The sequence below is a fragment of the Rosa chinensis genome, chromosome 7, assembly GCF_002994745.2.
Source record: "Rosa chinensis cultivar Old Blush chromosome 7, RchiOBHm-V2, whole genome shotgun sequence".
Lineage (NCBI taxonomy): Eukaryota > Viridiplantae > Streptophyta > Magnoliopsida > Rosales > Rosaceae > Rosa > Rosa chinensis.
Window position 1 is genome coordinate 65,582,674 of NC_037094.1, and position 14,797 is coordinate 65,597,470.

The window sequence follows — 14,797 nt, forward strand, 5'->3', positions numbered from 1 at the left end:
AAACACTTGATCTCAAATTCCTGGATGAGAGGATTGACGAACTTATGTCTTGAGTTGAACTTGAGACATTCTGCTTAACATTACGCCACTAAATTAAATGATCATAGATACTTAAGATGTCATATTGGTCAATGAATAAGTATGGGTCCAATATTATAGTGTAATCTTTTTGTATGTCATCGCTTTGTTAAAGTAAATAAAGTAGCCAGTTGTGCAGTCTTTGCTAATTGGTGCTTTATAAAATACATAAATTTAGTAGACTCATGGTATTATTTCAAGATGTTCTCTTAATGCTTATTATAATCTGAGATTCATGCTCTACATCCCCTTGTATTCTGCAGTTTTATTAATAAAAACTTGAGAGCAGCCCGCACCCTATTTCAAAGAAAAAAAAAAGGAGTTACTTCAATAGTAAATATTATGCAACGGAATAAGCATGACTCACCGTTGTTTGTATCATATAACACCAATATTGTCAGCACTTAATCACATTTGACAACGAAAGATTTCAACTTTTGTCCTATAATAGCTCCGTGTAACATCTCTAGTTTGCAAACTTAGAAAGTTAGAAATTGATAATTCAACGGAAAAATAATAGGAAAAGTCTGAATAATAATTCTCAAAATAGCAAAAAGTAAAATGTTATATGAGGAAAGGTGCCCTGAAAATTAACAGTCGATTTAGTGGGAGACCTAGCTTGGTCCATCCCCAGCTGCTATATTACTCTCACTCTCTTTCTGCTTTAATTTCTGCATCTCAAACAAAAACCCCACACTCGAAAATGAAGCTCCGAGCTCTCATTCTCATCCCTCTTATCTTCTTCTCCACCCTCATCTTCCTCATTGATCTCACCGAGTCAACTCAGCCCCCATATTCATGTGACTCGTCCAACCCATCAACCGAGTCCTACCCTTTTTGCAAAACAACCCTCCCAATCCACGAAAGAGTCCATGACCTCGTCTCGCGTCTCACATTGGACGAGAAGATCTCCCAACTCGTCAACTCGGCCCCTCCGATTCCCCGACTCGGTATCCCGAGTTACGAGTGGTGGTCGGAGGCTCTTCACGGCGTCGCCGACGTCGGCAAAGGCGTTCGTCTCTATGGCACAGTCTCCAGCGCCACCAGCTTCCCTCAAGTCATTTTAACCGCTGCTTCTTTCAATGAGCATCTCTGGTATCGAATCGGTCAGGTAATGAGTCACGGCCACCGAGTCAAAAACCCAACTCGGTCATGATCCTTACTCTTTTGGTCGAAACTGTCACAACCCAATTCGTTTTTTCAGCTCCTGATGCAAACCCATATTGTCGTTTTTTTGTTTTTGGTCTCTTTTACTTCGAAACAAAAATGTGTCACACTGAGTTAAACATCCCAACTCGGGCATGATCTTTACTCTTTTGGTCGAAACAATCACAACCCAACTCGTTTTTCTTGTTCCAGATTAAACCCCATATGGCCATATCTTCGTTTTTGTGTTTGTTTTATCTCTTGTACTTCAAAACAAAAATGTGACACGCTGAGTCAAACAGCTATACCAACTCGGCATGATCTGTTACACTTTTGATCGAAATAATTAGGGCACCTTTTTGTAACCCCGCGTATGAAATTCAAAACTGCCAATTTAATAATGTTCTTGATGATGTTTTGCCTTTCCCTTTAGCTTCAAATGACAATTGTGATGTTCAATATCCGCTTACCCTAGTTAGTAAATTCGTGCATTATACAATGTCGTTTGTCGTTTTGAATGCATTAATGAGAATCGTGATGTATGTAACTTGTGCATGAATCGGTTAGGCGATCGGAACCGAAGCTAGGGCGGTGTACAATGCAGGACAAGCGACAGGGATGACATTTTGGGCACCAAACATCAACATTTTCAGGGACCCAAGATGGGGAAGAGGGCAAGAGACTCCCGGGGAAGACCCAATGATGACGGGAAAATACGCCGTGGCGTATGTTCGAGGTGTTCAAGGTGATTCATATGAGGGAGGGAAGCTGGCTGGCCATCTCAAGGCCTCGGCTTGCTGTAAGCATTTCACGGCGTACGATCTGGATAGCTGGAATAATGTGACTCGTTTTGGGTTTAATGCAAAGGTGAGTCTTCTTCAATCTTCAGTGTTCATCCATTGGTGTGTTTTAATATGCACAGATCTTTGCTTCGAATGTTTCAATTGTTTATTTTCTTTTGGTATTTGGTGTTTAGTCGCGTTGTGACCTTTGTTGTGGATCAATTCAAGAGACTTTCTTGAGTTAAGTGCCATCGATTATCTTCAATTTTGATTTGATGAAATCACGAGCGCTTTCTTGGGTTCTGAATTATGTGTCAGTCGAAAATTCATTCTTTTTTATTCTTTATTCTTGCTTGTTATAAATATCACTTAATAATTCTTGTCTAGTTGTCTTCCTCAACTTCTGTTTATGGTCTATAAACCAAGTTCTTTTTCTCCTGTGGAAAACAAAAAATAGTTTCGATGTTGAATCCACTACGTTAAGGTTGAAAAATATTGAAGTTAAATTAAGTTTCAAATTTTTTTTTTTTTAGGAGAAACGACAACTTTTTAACCACACTTCAATTATCTCATAATGTCAATAAAAATTGAACATATAACCTCTACGGTAAACAGTTATTTCAGTAAACAGTTTTTTAGGAGAAACGACAACTTTTTAACCACACTTCAATTATCTCATAATGTCAATAAAAATTGAACATATAACCTCTACGGTAAACAGTTATTTCAAATAACAAATAAATTACAGCTCATCGGTTAAAAGTTTTAAACTTTATTTACAATGAAAATGAAATGCCAACTACTTTCGAATTTTGATAAACAGGATATCAACTATTAGTCTCACAAAATCTTGTCCCGTATAGTATAGACTCAATCATAAGTGAGAAGAAAGTATAAATTCAATGATAAGAGTTTATCATAACAAACAAACAGAGTATCATGTAGCCCATCTAACAATGCATAACAAACAAAATCATAGAAACTTTTCTACGTGAACGGAAGTGTTTTTCTTGAGTCTATTATTTGAGATGAGAAAAGATGTCAGTTTTCCAAGATTTGCTTTCCCACAAAATCTTATGAAGAAGTTTTGTTTGTTTGCCTTGCTTTGCATGCGTTGCAGGTAACTCAGCAAGACCTAGCAGACACGTACCAACCTCCATTCAAGAGTTGCGTCGAGCAAGGCAAAGCCAGTGGCATTATGTGTGCTTATAATCAAGTCAATGGAGTCCCAAGCTGTGCAGATCACAATCTCTTAACCAAGACTGCTCGAGGACAATGGGACTTTCACGGGTATATCCATAGGTTTAACGCATCACATTTTGCTTAATAATTCGTAACTGGTGTTTAACTACCTAGTTTGTAGTCACACATGCACCTAAACGCGCGACGGGGTGGACTGGTGGAGGTTCTGGTTTTTTACGAGTCACAGCCTCATCGAGTTACCTAAACATTCATTGGTGTTGGAAAAACTTCGTATTCAGCCATCTAAATTCTTTTGTATTGGTGTGGATCAGGTACATCACGTCGGACTGCGATGCCGTCGGCATCATCCACGACGTGCAGGGATACGCTAAGCAGCCGGAAGATGCCGTCGTCGATGTACTCAAAGCAGGTACGGTGGGACCCTTCGTTTTGTTTCTTTCCTATTTTTACCTGGATAAATATTGACATGTTCACATGGGTTCCGTCCTTATCTGTTTTTTTGAGCACCTTTTGTTAGGTAGGGCATTTCTAACAACTTTAAATGCATTATTTTCTAAATCATGGCCCAATTTATGATCCAATGGGCCCAACACTTTACTAGACTGTTGCCTAGAAGTCAATATTTAAAGTAACTGGTCCTATGAGCCATCACCTTGTGTGGCCCTCAAAGTGAACCTGTTCTATTTTTTATATGCATGGAATGTACTAGGAGGGGAACCAATTTTGCTAACAAATCATAAACAAAATTGGACCCTGATAGTTTCCTACCAAAAATGCATTAACAAAGCTCTAAATCTTCACCTTAACAGAAAGATAAGGACTCAAGTGAAAAAAAGAAAGAAACAAGAATCTGACAAATTATTGCATACAATATTTTTCTCGCAATAACTAATTACGTACGCACACATGTAATTGAGGTGTTGAAACTCTTACGTACAACCGTTCACATACATCTCTTTCACAAAGCCAATCCATGACTAACATGTGATGGGTTGAATGTGAGAGAAGAGTTGTATACTATGCTTGTGTGCAATAGTTAAAGATTCAATGTCTAATTACTCGAATTTCAATTAAGAAATGTCGAAAGATAGGTAAGAATAAGATGTTTCTGTTTTATATGTGCAGGCATGGATGTGAACTGTGGAACCTACTTGCAGAATTACACGAAAAGTGCAGTGCAGCAGAAAAAGCTGCCCATAACATTCATAGACAAAGCCCTCCACAACCTGTTCTCTATCAGGATGAGGTTAGGTCTGTTTGATGGCAACCCAACCAAGCTACTTTTCGGCAACATTGGTCCAGACCAAGTGTGCTCTAAACAGCACCAAGTTTTAGCCCTAGAAGCTGCTGAAGATGGCATTGTGCTTTTGAAGAACGCAGACAAGCTACTCCCACTACCTAAATCAAAGGGGATTTCTCTTGCTGTAATCGGTCCCAATGCCAATGCTTCCGAAACACTTCTCGGAAACTATCATGGCCCACCATGCAAGGTCATTACGCCATTAGAAGGACTGCTAGGTTATGCTAAGAAAACAGTGTATCACCCTGGATGTGATACAGTTAAATGCCCTAATCCTACGATTGATCAAGCTGTGAAAGTAGCAGAACAGGCAGATTATGTGGTTTTGATTGTGGGATTGGACCAAAGTGAAGAGAGAGAGGCGCACGATAGAGACCACTTATACTTGCCTGGTAAGCAACAGCAACTCATTAGCAGTGTGGCTAAAGCTGCCAAGAAACCAGTGATTCTTGTGATTCTCTCTGGGGGTCCAGTTGACATATCTGCAGCCAAGGATAATCCAAAAATCGGAAGCATCTTGTGGGCTGGATACCCAGGTGAAGCTGGTGGAATTGCCCTGGCAGAAATCATCTTTGGTGATCACAACCCAGGTAAATTTAATGATAGCATTATACAAAAAACAGCCCACCATAACTAATAGACAAAGTAAGCCAGTAAGGAAATGTTCTTTTGACAAATATGTGACATGCTATGTGTCCTATCAATCTAGACCACACTATTTAACAAGAGTTCACCTAATCACGGGTCTAGACTCTGGATTGACTAACTGGTTGGTAACATAACATGTTCAACTCATACGCAGGTGGAAGACTGCCAGTAACATGGTATACACAAGATTACATCAAAACACCAATGACTGACATGAGGATGAGGCATGACAAAAAATCAGGCTATCCTGGGCGCACTTACAGATTCTACACAGGCGAAAGAGTGTTTGATTTTGGTTATGGCCTCAGCTACTCCAACTACCCTTATAACTTTGTATCTTCATTGACCCAAAAGAAGCTCTACCTAAACGAGTCATCGGTTGGTCTACCAGCTAAGAATTCGGACTCCAGACGCTACCGGTTAGTTTCAGATCTAGGTGAAGAATTCTGTCAGAAGAATTTGTTCAAGGTCACTGTTAGGGCTAAGAATGATGGAGAGATGGCTGGTAAGCATCCGGTGTTGCTATTTGTAAGTCAGAAAAATCCGTCAAATGGAAGTCCAATAAAACAGTTGGTTGGATTCAAAAGCGTGATACTAAGCGCCGGGGAAAAAGCTGAATTTGAATTCATGCTGAACCCTTGTGAGCATTTCAGCCATGCAAATGAGGATGGATCGATGGTGGTAGAAGAAGGTTCTCGTTTCTTGGTTGTGGGTGATGTAGAGCACCCTATTCATGTCATAGTTTGATTTGAAAGGTTGCATCTTGCAACAGCTAATCTAAAAGGATTTAAACATAATTTAAATGTTTTGCTTGATTTTGAGGGCTGTTTTCCATGATGCAAATCTCAAATGTTGATGGCATACAACCAACCTTGATTAGTAGTTTAAGCTGTTCTGTCTCTCTGCTCATTGAATGCTTCCATTCATGCCCATTTACTCAATCTTGTGTACTAGTCCCTGTTGATAATAAAGTGAAAGAGACATCAAGACTGTTGTATCGCGCAAAAGGAAAGATAGTGGACTTACTCGTATAACGACATTACAATACACTGCACATGTAACGGAAAATGTACAAGTCGAGGACCTTAGAAAAATTATTACATAGAACATTAGCTATTTGGGTTTACACACGTCATTTACTAGTTCTTCTACAAGATTTTCATAACATTGTAGGCCTAGCTTAACCACCGGCAGAAACCATTAGTTGTTTAAATCAAGAAAATTAGATGCATACGTTGCTCAACTGAAATTAGCTGAGATAGAAGTTTAGTGGTAAGTACCTTGACATCAGTCGTGGTAGAAGAAGGGACACACATGCAGCTCTAAAGGAGCAGTATGCGTTTCCCTCGGTTTATCCCCGGACTTGTTTTCTGGCAATTCGCTATACCCTCACCTTTGGTTAATGGCTGGTAAATAATCTCAGTAACGTCTAATTGCAATGTAGACTGTTGTGGCAGGAACAAGCAGTACTCCTGTATATTTCTTCCACAAATAAAGTCAAAAATGTATTTATATGCAAGTGCCTCACTCTGCCACTCATCTGTGATTCTCACAGACAATAGCCATCCAAAAGTCAAAGACTATTTAATAAAACTATTCAATCATTTTCATACTGAGCTCAATTGGCAGCCCATTTTATTGCTTCAAATCAAAGATCTGGTTCAGATTCAAAAGCAACAAATTAGTCAAGAGCCAACCCTACAGCTGCAGCTTCTAAAACAACGCTTCTATCCCCACCATCAACAAAATGAATATCAAAACAACCAAATGGAGCTGCAATAGGTGATTTCCGTTCCTTTTTTTTTTCTTTTTCTCATCTGAGTAGTAGCACTATGTACCTCCACCTCTTCAAATATGATAGATGACTCTCCTTAATAACACAGAGCTTTATCCACATGGGATTTCTGCTCACCCAAATACTATAGTAATGTATATACAAAATTTTACGGGCAGTAATGCACAACACAATCGTAACACACATATCAGGTTATCATTGTCTTGAAAGATCTTAAACTAGGTGTGCTTGAGAAAGCCAGCATTGATACCGAAATAATCAGAAGAGATGCATAGGCTAAAAGTATGTGAGATTCCCTAGCAAGAGAGCAATAGCTGATGCTTACTGCTCCTTCATTCCTTCGGAAAGTGGCAATAACAAATCCAGGATCATCCCTCGCATTCCATGTCATGGCTGGAATAGTAACCTCACGGGTTCCATCTGGATGGAAATGATCATAGAATTCCTGAGTGTGGGCACTGAAAACAATCCTGAAAACAAGGAAGAAACACCACACGATTAGCTTACAGGTAAATTGAGTTACAATTTGAGTTGTAAATTGGAGAACATAGACTGACAGGTGAAGTGTCTAGAAATTGACAGTATAATGAACTTCAGCAAACCCATAAGTTCAAGTCTTTCAGTTAGGCATACAAATCAACAAAAGGATCAATGAATACTTTAACATCAAACTTGCATGAACCACCAGTCTGACTTAAGAAAGGGATAAGTATAGAACTGAGGAACATTAGGTGATCATTCTATCTCAGAAGGGTAGGGGTTGTTCCCCTGAACTATCAATTCATCTTTGGTCCTCCAAGTATTTCTCAAGCATTACAACATTAACAAGCAATACTCCTGATATTTGGAATTTATCACCTCAACTTCTGCGCATTTTAGTTTGCCAACCCTCAGCAATATAGAAATGGAAAGTAACAGAAGGTTCCAAAACAACCTCTGCGCATGTTTTGTGTAAAATAAATTTGTTTTCCAATGTTTGTATGCAAACTGGACCCGTAGTCACTGAGGGGTAAGGGCAGAGAGTAGACAACTTAACAGATCCTTAAAATACAACTGTTCTTTTGTTATTGTGAAGAAAGAAAAAAATATTTAAAATGCAGAATCAACTAAGCATTTAGCAACTAGTGAATAAGCAATCACTACATAGGAAGCCACCTTCCCCACAGTTTACTATTAATAATATTTCTTTCATTTTTGAAAGAACCTTAAAAATGCAGAAAACAAATACATTTAGCAATTAGCAAATACCATCGCCACCAAGTAAGCCATATTTTCCCCAAAGCCACAACAAGATTTGTTCACTAGCTAGAAAGAAGTGGGTCTTGCAATGGTAGCAACACATCAGGTGGTACTCATACTTGCAGCCAGTCACCTGATAGAACTAAGTAGTAATAATAGTTGCTTGGACATCTTGTATCTTATGGATAAACTAAGTGGTTTGGTTCTCCATATACAAAAGTATATTGAACTCTAAATATATTCATAAATCAAGTTAGATTCATCCACTTTTTCTTTTATACGAGAGGGAAATAATTGTCATACCAGACCCTAGAATATGATAGATCAGAAGACTCTTGAATGTGGTTACAAAATTAAGACCATTGCACACATACACAAACAGCTTACGACCATGGAGAAATCATCTCCTTGACTGCTATATCAGGTCTCAATTACATGCTTCACTTAAAAACACACATAATCCAGCATTAGGATTTTAGAAAATAGAAACCAGTTCTAATAATCAAGAATTACATATTATGTCAGTATACTTTTTTGCACTTTCCATCCTATATATGTGGATAGACAAGATATACTTCTCTAATAAGGAGTTCTTTCTCAATTGTGATATAAAATATGAATAACCAATGATCTCACTGAGTGTGGATCTCAGCCAACCGAGTACGATATAATGGTTGAAAACAAGTCTTTATGCAATGCCTTTGGAGTTAATACCTCATATTTGTATATACAGATATTCTAATAAAGACAAAACACTCAGTATTCTAATAAAGACGCATACAAGTCTCAAGTCATCGGAGGACAATTCAGTGGTTGAAATGACATAAAATGACCTTACTGTGTGTACACAATAATATCAAGAGTCAAAACAACATGTTCATAATCTCTACATATGAACACACATTTATACAAATAATGTGCAGGGGGACGTGAGGCAGTGTCATAAAAACACAAAGCGTGAACTCACCTTGGCTTGAGAGCTTGAAATATGTATTCAGTAGCATTTGGCGGTAGCTTCTGTAACAAATCGTACGGCCCTCTACCAACATCCTCCCTGTCGAAATAATTTAAACATAACACATTTAGTACTTCTTTTAGCAGAAAACAAGATACATTGCTCTAAATAATCATCGCTTTCGCATATCAAATCATCAAAATCACTCCACGCATGTCTAGTTCTACACTCCATCTCTACTAAAACAACATTACTTATCCGAAATAACAAGAATATGAAGAAATCTACACACACCTGCCGTCGAAAACATTAGGACTCCCATCAAAATCAGTAGTACTCACATTTCGGCTCAACGGAAAGTGAAGCAAAACCACAGGTCCAGACCCGGAGGATATTGCATTCTCTCTCCACCCGAACTCATAAACCCTCTCCTTCCTCTCTCTATCTCCACTTCCCCCCTCATTTTCGAGTCGAAAATCCACGCTCTCTCTCTCCACCGCCTTCTCCACACTGAACCTCACCTCACTATTCCCGCACAGCAAAGCGACGGCGTTTAGCGACACGAAGCTGACGTTCCCAATCTCAAAGGCTCCGCACCCGGCCGGGTCCAGGCCCGGCAACCTCCTCGCGATCCAGCCCACCGAGTCCTCACTCAGCCCGTCGCAGACTCCGACGTCCCGGTCGCCGAGAACCACGTGGAGCGGGAGGTCCAGAAACGGGCCCAGGACCCGGTGGAACTGACGGATCACCGAGACGTACTCGCTCCTCCGCAAGTGGTGGCCACGCGCCGAGATGTCGCCGAGGACCAGGAGCATATCGGGCCTGAGAGTCCGGAACGATTTCTGCGCTTTTCAGTTAGGATTTCGAATTTTCAGTTGGTTTTGGTAAAATCGGGAGATGATGGAGGGTGGAATGGGGAATTTACCGTGAAGAATTTGGAGGTGTAGTAGTCGCGGAAGAGGAGGTCGAAGTAGCCGGATTCGGAGCCGAGGAGGAGGAGGTTGGCGACCATCATGACCTTGAGGTCGTCCGGGTGGTGGGGGTGGGCATGGGCCTGGGCCGGGTCGGGTTCGGGTTTGCATGAGGGAGTTGAGACCCACTCTTCGTAGAGGAGCAGAGAGGAGAGTATGATGATGGGCAACAATGGCTTCAAGGCAACCGCCATTGCTGCAACAATTAGATGGAAACGAAAATGACTCGCCCAGTGAAGTAGTAGCTTCGGATTTTGCCACGTCAGCTTGTACTTCGTGGTCTGGGCCAGGTTATATCTAGGCAGGCCCAGCTCAGTAGCAAAGTCGCACCCATTTTGACTTTGGTTCGGTTAGTAGTTTTGATTTTTTTTTTATTTTTTTATTTTTTTTTATTGGAGTAGTTTTAATTTTGATATAAATAAACGAAATTTTTGATGAGATTAACTTTGAAAATAAGGCATGTGATCAAACAGTGTGACGATTTTGAGCGGAGAAATATATGTAAAGATGGGTTTTAAATTGAAGGAGTTAAGTGTCAAATGGGTCCCATTCTATTTCTATTCCCCTACAGAGGTACATTTCACTGTCAACAATAAAATCGATACCACCCAAAAGCCATGTTAGAGGCACCATTTTTACTCCTATTGGGTTAATAAGGGATAGTATGTATCTGCTCTATTACTAGTTCTATGTGGCAATTCTTCATTCAATTCAATCACAAATCATAATTTAAAAAGTTGTGATAGGGGTTGATACTAAATCACGATTATCTAAGAGTAAATCAACATGGACTGGTCTTCACTCATCTGATATCTAAATTAGTACAAGGGGTTTCCATCAAATTATTTCCATAACCATCGAGTGAGTGAGTTCCAAATTTCAAAGCATCACACATAAAATTTTGTAGGTTTTATCTTAAAATGAGTATCAAACTACCAATACAATATCAACAATAATGTAGTTGGCTGCAACTACTGGAGCTAGAGCAAACACACTTCCTAATAATATAGTTTAACAAGATTTGTCACCATTTTTTCTAAGTAGGAATTCTCCAATAAAATAGATTTGTCCATTGCACATTATAGAACTTCAAAGTTTTGGTGTGTAAATTCAAATCTCATACCTTATAAGGGTCAAAACCCAGCCACCCAATTCCCCAATTTATTTGTTATGTTTGACCTAAATTGGTGATACTTTCCTCGCGTGATATTGTAATGTTAAATAGGAGTCCAACAACCTGCAGAGTGTCGCACCACCAAACTATATGGTTTTTAAGTCATGCTACAGTATCCCTCTCTTAAATTGGCCATTAACGTATACCACCCACCAAACAATTACAAAAACGATTAAATCAAAAGTTTACAGCCAACATAATGGTAGTTTGATCATGCTTGTGCATGCTATCTTAATTAATCTATCTAATCGTACATAAAAATTATTGTCCTATCCAAAAGATAAACTATAAGATAGCAAAGTGTGTGTTTGACAGGAGAAGAAAAGAAGTGTAATCAGTTATGGAATAAAACTACACGTATATGAATATGCCACACATGTAACTGACTAAATATCATATAGATCGTGCTAGAAAGACTAATCTCTCACTGAGCTCCAGGAAACCCGGAAACCCTAGTTTCGGCGTTTTGAGAAATTCGGCTAGTCCGGCGGCGCTCCGGGTAGGTGTAGGTTCGCCTCGCCGCTATAGGGTTGCTGTCGGACGGGCGTTGAACCCTACTTGCTCGGGACGGTCGGAAAGAGAGGCACTGGGCTCAAGGTGTTGGACGGGGCGGGATGATTTCCAGACGAAGTCTCTAGGTGTGTTCGCGTTGTGTTGTGCAGGGAAGGGACTCCGGCGTGGGCTCTGTAGATTCAGGCGGCGGCACTATTTCTGATAGGTTGAACGGCGACGTGGTTCTCAGGAACTGTCAGCGGCGAGAAACTGGAAGATCCGGGCTGCTCGTGATTCTGGTGCGTGGCGAGGCCGAGTGGTGGCTGTGGTCTGCTGGGGTGGGCCGACTCGACTTGGTTGGGTGTGGTCAGCGAGGTGGATTTCGGCTGACAGATGGTGGAAGCAGACGGCGCTGCACGGACGCACAAGGAGGTGAAGTTTTGGGTCGATTCCTGATCCTGCTGGGCCTTGTGCTGTTTGGGCTTCCCCTTTTGGGCTGCCTTCTGAGCTCTATTTGGGCTAGGGCTTTGGCTTTGGCCCAATTCTATGTTTATGGCTTCTAGTCTTTTTACAATAAGGTTCCGCTTGCAGGGACAGTCTAGTCACTTTTGTGCATTTAGTTTTTTGCATTTGGTCTGGTCTTGTCGACTTAATTCTCAGTGGATCTAGGTGTACACCAATTGAGGTCTCTAGGCAGCTAGGTTTATTGGTTAAAGAGTTAGGTTGGGAGGGCCGGATCTTTCTAGCGCCTCCGGCGTAGTACTAAAGGGGGATCCCGCTATGTCTATGATGTATTCAATGTCAAATGAGTGACCTAGTTTCTATGTACCATTGTGGGTATTAACACATCTTCTTGTCTGTCTTAGATGATAGTGGAAGGGTATGTAAGGGTCATTCTGGCTTTTGATCAATATATTGGCTTTGCCTTCTTTAAAAAAAAAAAAATCATATAGATCGAACGGTAAATTTAAGATTACATATTAAGGAGGGTGTATTGTATTTGGATTTGTGCAGACTTTTTTTAAATGACAGACTTTTTGAAAAGTCCACAGACTCTTTAAAAAGTTGATAGACTGTTATGGATTTCTTAAAACCATTGATTTTAGCAACAGACTTTTATTGATTCATGAAAATCTATATACTTTATTATGAATGACTTCTACAGATTTCCTAAGATGTACAAAATATAAAAACAAAAACAAAAACAAAAACAAATAAAACAAAAGCAGCCCAAATACAAAACAAAATAATAACTTGTTGTCTCTTCAATGCTCCAGTATCTTCTAATAGAAATTGACTCAAATAAATGATTCTTAGTCTGTCTAGGAGTTTGTTCTCATTTCTAATCTCCCAACAACATAAATATACAATATAGATCACTTGATGTTTATGGTTAATTATTCTCATCAATTTTGTTTTCGCCGATTAACATATATTGTAGCAATATTGGTCAATGTCTTGATCTACAATCAATCAATTGAAATTCAATTGTTCAACATTTTTTTGAACCATAAAATAAATTCAAATTAATGAGAATAATTAATTAATAAGATAAATGGTTCAAGGTCTTAGGGTTAGACCACAATATTTGAGTTTTAGGGTTTCATAAATCATTTTTATTTCTATTAGGGTTCGAAGTATCACAATTGAAAAAAAAAAAAAAGCAAAAATCACATTCAACAACTACAATGAACATGTTGGGTATCAAAAAAGGTTGATATCATAAAAGATTAGAGAAAAGACAAAAAATTAAGAAAGAGAGATGATGAAGGACGAACTTCTTCTTGCGTAGAGAGAAAAACTTTGATAGACTTTTTTTTTTTTTTTTTTGAAGAGGAAACTTTGATAGACTTTTTGAAATCTTTGGTCTGGAGGCTGGAAAATTATTAGAGTTTGGTATGTATAGTTAACACTACAAAGTCCATGATTATCCATGATTTTCTAATTCCATAACTATGAATGATATTTTGAATACCTCTGTACTTTTATTCATTTTTAAAAGTCCTAATTGAATACCCCTAGATTTTGGTGGAATTCATGAAGTCTTTAAAAATCCTAATTGAATACCTCAAGACTTTCATGGACTGTTAAAAGTCTATATTGAATACACCCAGACTTTTAAATTCCATAGATTTCTTTAAAAGTTCCACTAATTCCATATACAATACACCCCCCTAAGATCTCAATTTCTTACAAATAGAAATGATTCAATTTAGTACAGATATAATTTCCTTCCATTTGTGATATATTTTTCTCATAAAGCAAGTTTCCTTATATTCCAAATTGCATTTACAGAACATGCAAAGCGAAGTCATTTTCTTCTTTTCTAACCTCTAACATTTAAGTAAAGCCTAACGCATAATTGAAATTGTTATTACTTATTAGATTGATACTTAAAATAGCGTATATAGCGCATATAGATTAATAATTATACATAGACAAACATTTCAGACACAAGATATCGATTTTAATACATGGCTTCTTTTGTGTTTACTAAGACAAGTAAATGATATGCTCGAGACAGTCTCTTCCTAAATTAGATTACATGTTGGAGGACATGTTGGAGGGTAGTGTATTGAATACGTTCCTTCATAATCTTATTCAATTTATCTATTTTTCATTACAAGTAAATGTATCATTATATACTATAAAAGGAATCATAATTATATGTTAAGATCCCAATTGGTTTACAAAATGGAAATGATTTTATTCGTTACAATATAATCTCCTTTCATTTATACATTTTGTATCTATAGAACATGCAATGCAAATTTATTTTCTTTTCTTTCTAGCCTCTAACATTTGAATTAAACACAGCCTAACTCATAATTGAACTCGTTAAGTATTAGACCGACACTTAAAAAGACATATAGTTTAACAATTATGCATAGATAAACATTTTGGACACTAAGAGAAACGATTTCAATACATGACCTCTTTTGTGATTACTAAGACAAGTAAATCATATTTCTCAAGCGAGTTCCCTCATTTCTTCTTCTTGAATTAGGTTACGT

General features: G+C 38.6%; 2 protein-coding genes across 2 annotated transcripts; one reads left to right on the plus strand and one right to left on the minus strand.

Annotated features, from left to right (window-relative positions):
• Window positions 1-683: 683 nt before the first annotated feature.
• On the plus strand, window positions 684-6,039 carry LOC112176660 (probable beta-D-xylosidase 7). The gene is made up of 6 exons (XM_024314708.2): window positions 684-1,189; window positions 1,792-2,091; window positions 3,127-3,296; window positions 3,521-3,618; window positions 4,335-5,099; window positions 5,312-6,039. Exons 1-6 carry the CDS (start codon window positions 782-784, stop codon window positions 5,902-5,904), a joined length of 2,334 nt encoding a protein of 777 aa, XP_024170476.1. The 5' UTR covers window positions 684-781; the 3' UTR covers window positions 5,905-6,039.
• Window positions 6,040-6,743: 704 nt separating this feature from the next.
• LOC112176661 (metallophosphoesterase 1) lies at window positions 6,744-10,334 on the minus strand. Its single transcript, XM_024314709.2, has 4 exons — window positions 10,072-10,334; window positions 9,441-9,988; window positions 9,159-9,245; window positions 6,744-7,422 (listed from the first exon to the last, which is right to left on the minus strand). The coding sequence occupies exons 1-4, from the start codon at window positions 10,309-10,311 to the stop codon at window positions 7,140-7,142; spliced, it is 1,158 nt and encodes a 385-aa protein (XP_024170477.1). The 5' UTR covers window positions 10,312-10,334; the 3' UTR covers window positions 6,744-7,139.
• Window positions 10,335-14,797: the final 4,463 nt, after the last annotated feature.

Bases quoted from the DNA above. Each gene is read 5' to 3' on its own strand.
- LOC112176660 (XM_024314708.2), top strand. From the start codon at position 782: ATGAAGCTCCGAGCTCTCATTCTCATCCCTCTTATCTTCTTCTCCACC. The intron at 1,190-1,791 runs GTAATGAGTCAC...TGAATCGGTTAG, and splicing joins TCTGGTATCGAATCGGTCAG to GCGATCGGAACCGAAGCTAG. The intron at 2,092-3,126 runs GTGAGTCTTCTT...CATGCGTTGCAG, and splicing joins GTTTTGGGTTTAATGCAAAG to GTAACTCAGCAAGACCTAGC.
- LOC112176661 (XM_024314709.2), bottom strand. From the start codon at position 10,311: ATGGCGGTTGCCTTGAAGCCATTGTTGCCCATCATCATACTCTCCTCT. The intron at 9,989-10,071 runs GTAAATTCCCCA...TGAAAAGCGCAG, and splicing joins ACACCTCCAAATTCTTCACG to AAATCGTTCCGGACTCTCAG. The intron at 9,246-9,440 runs GTGTGTGTAGAT...TTATTTCGACAG, and splicing joins CCTAATGTTTTCGACGGCAG to GGAGGATGTTGGTAGAGGGC.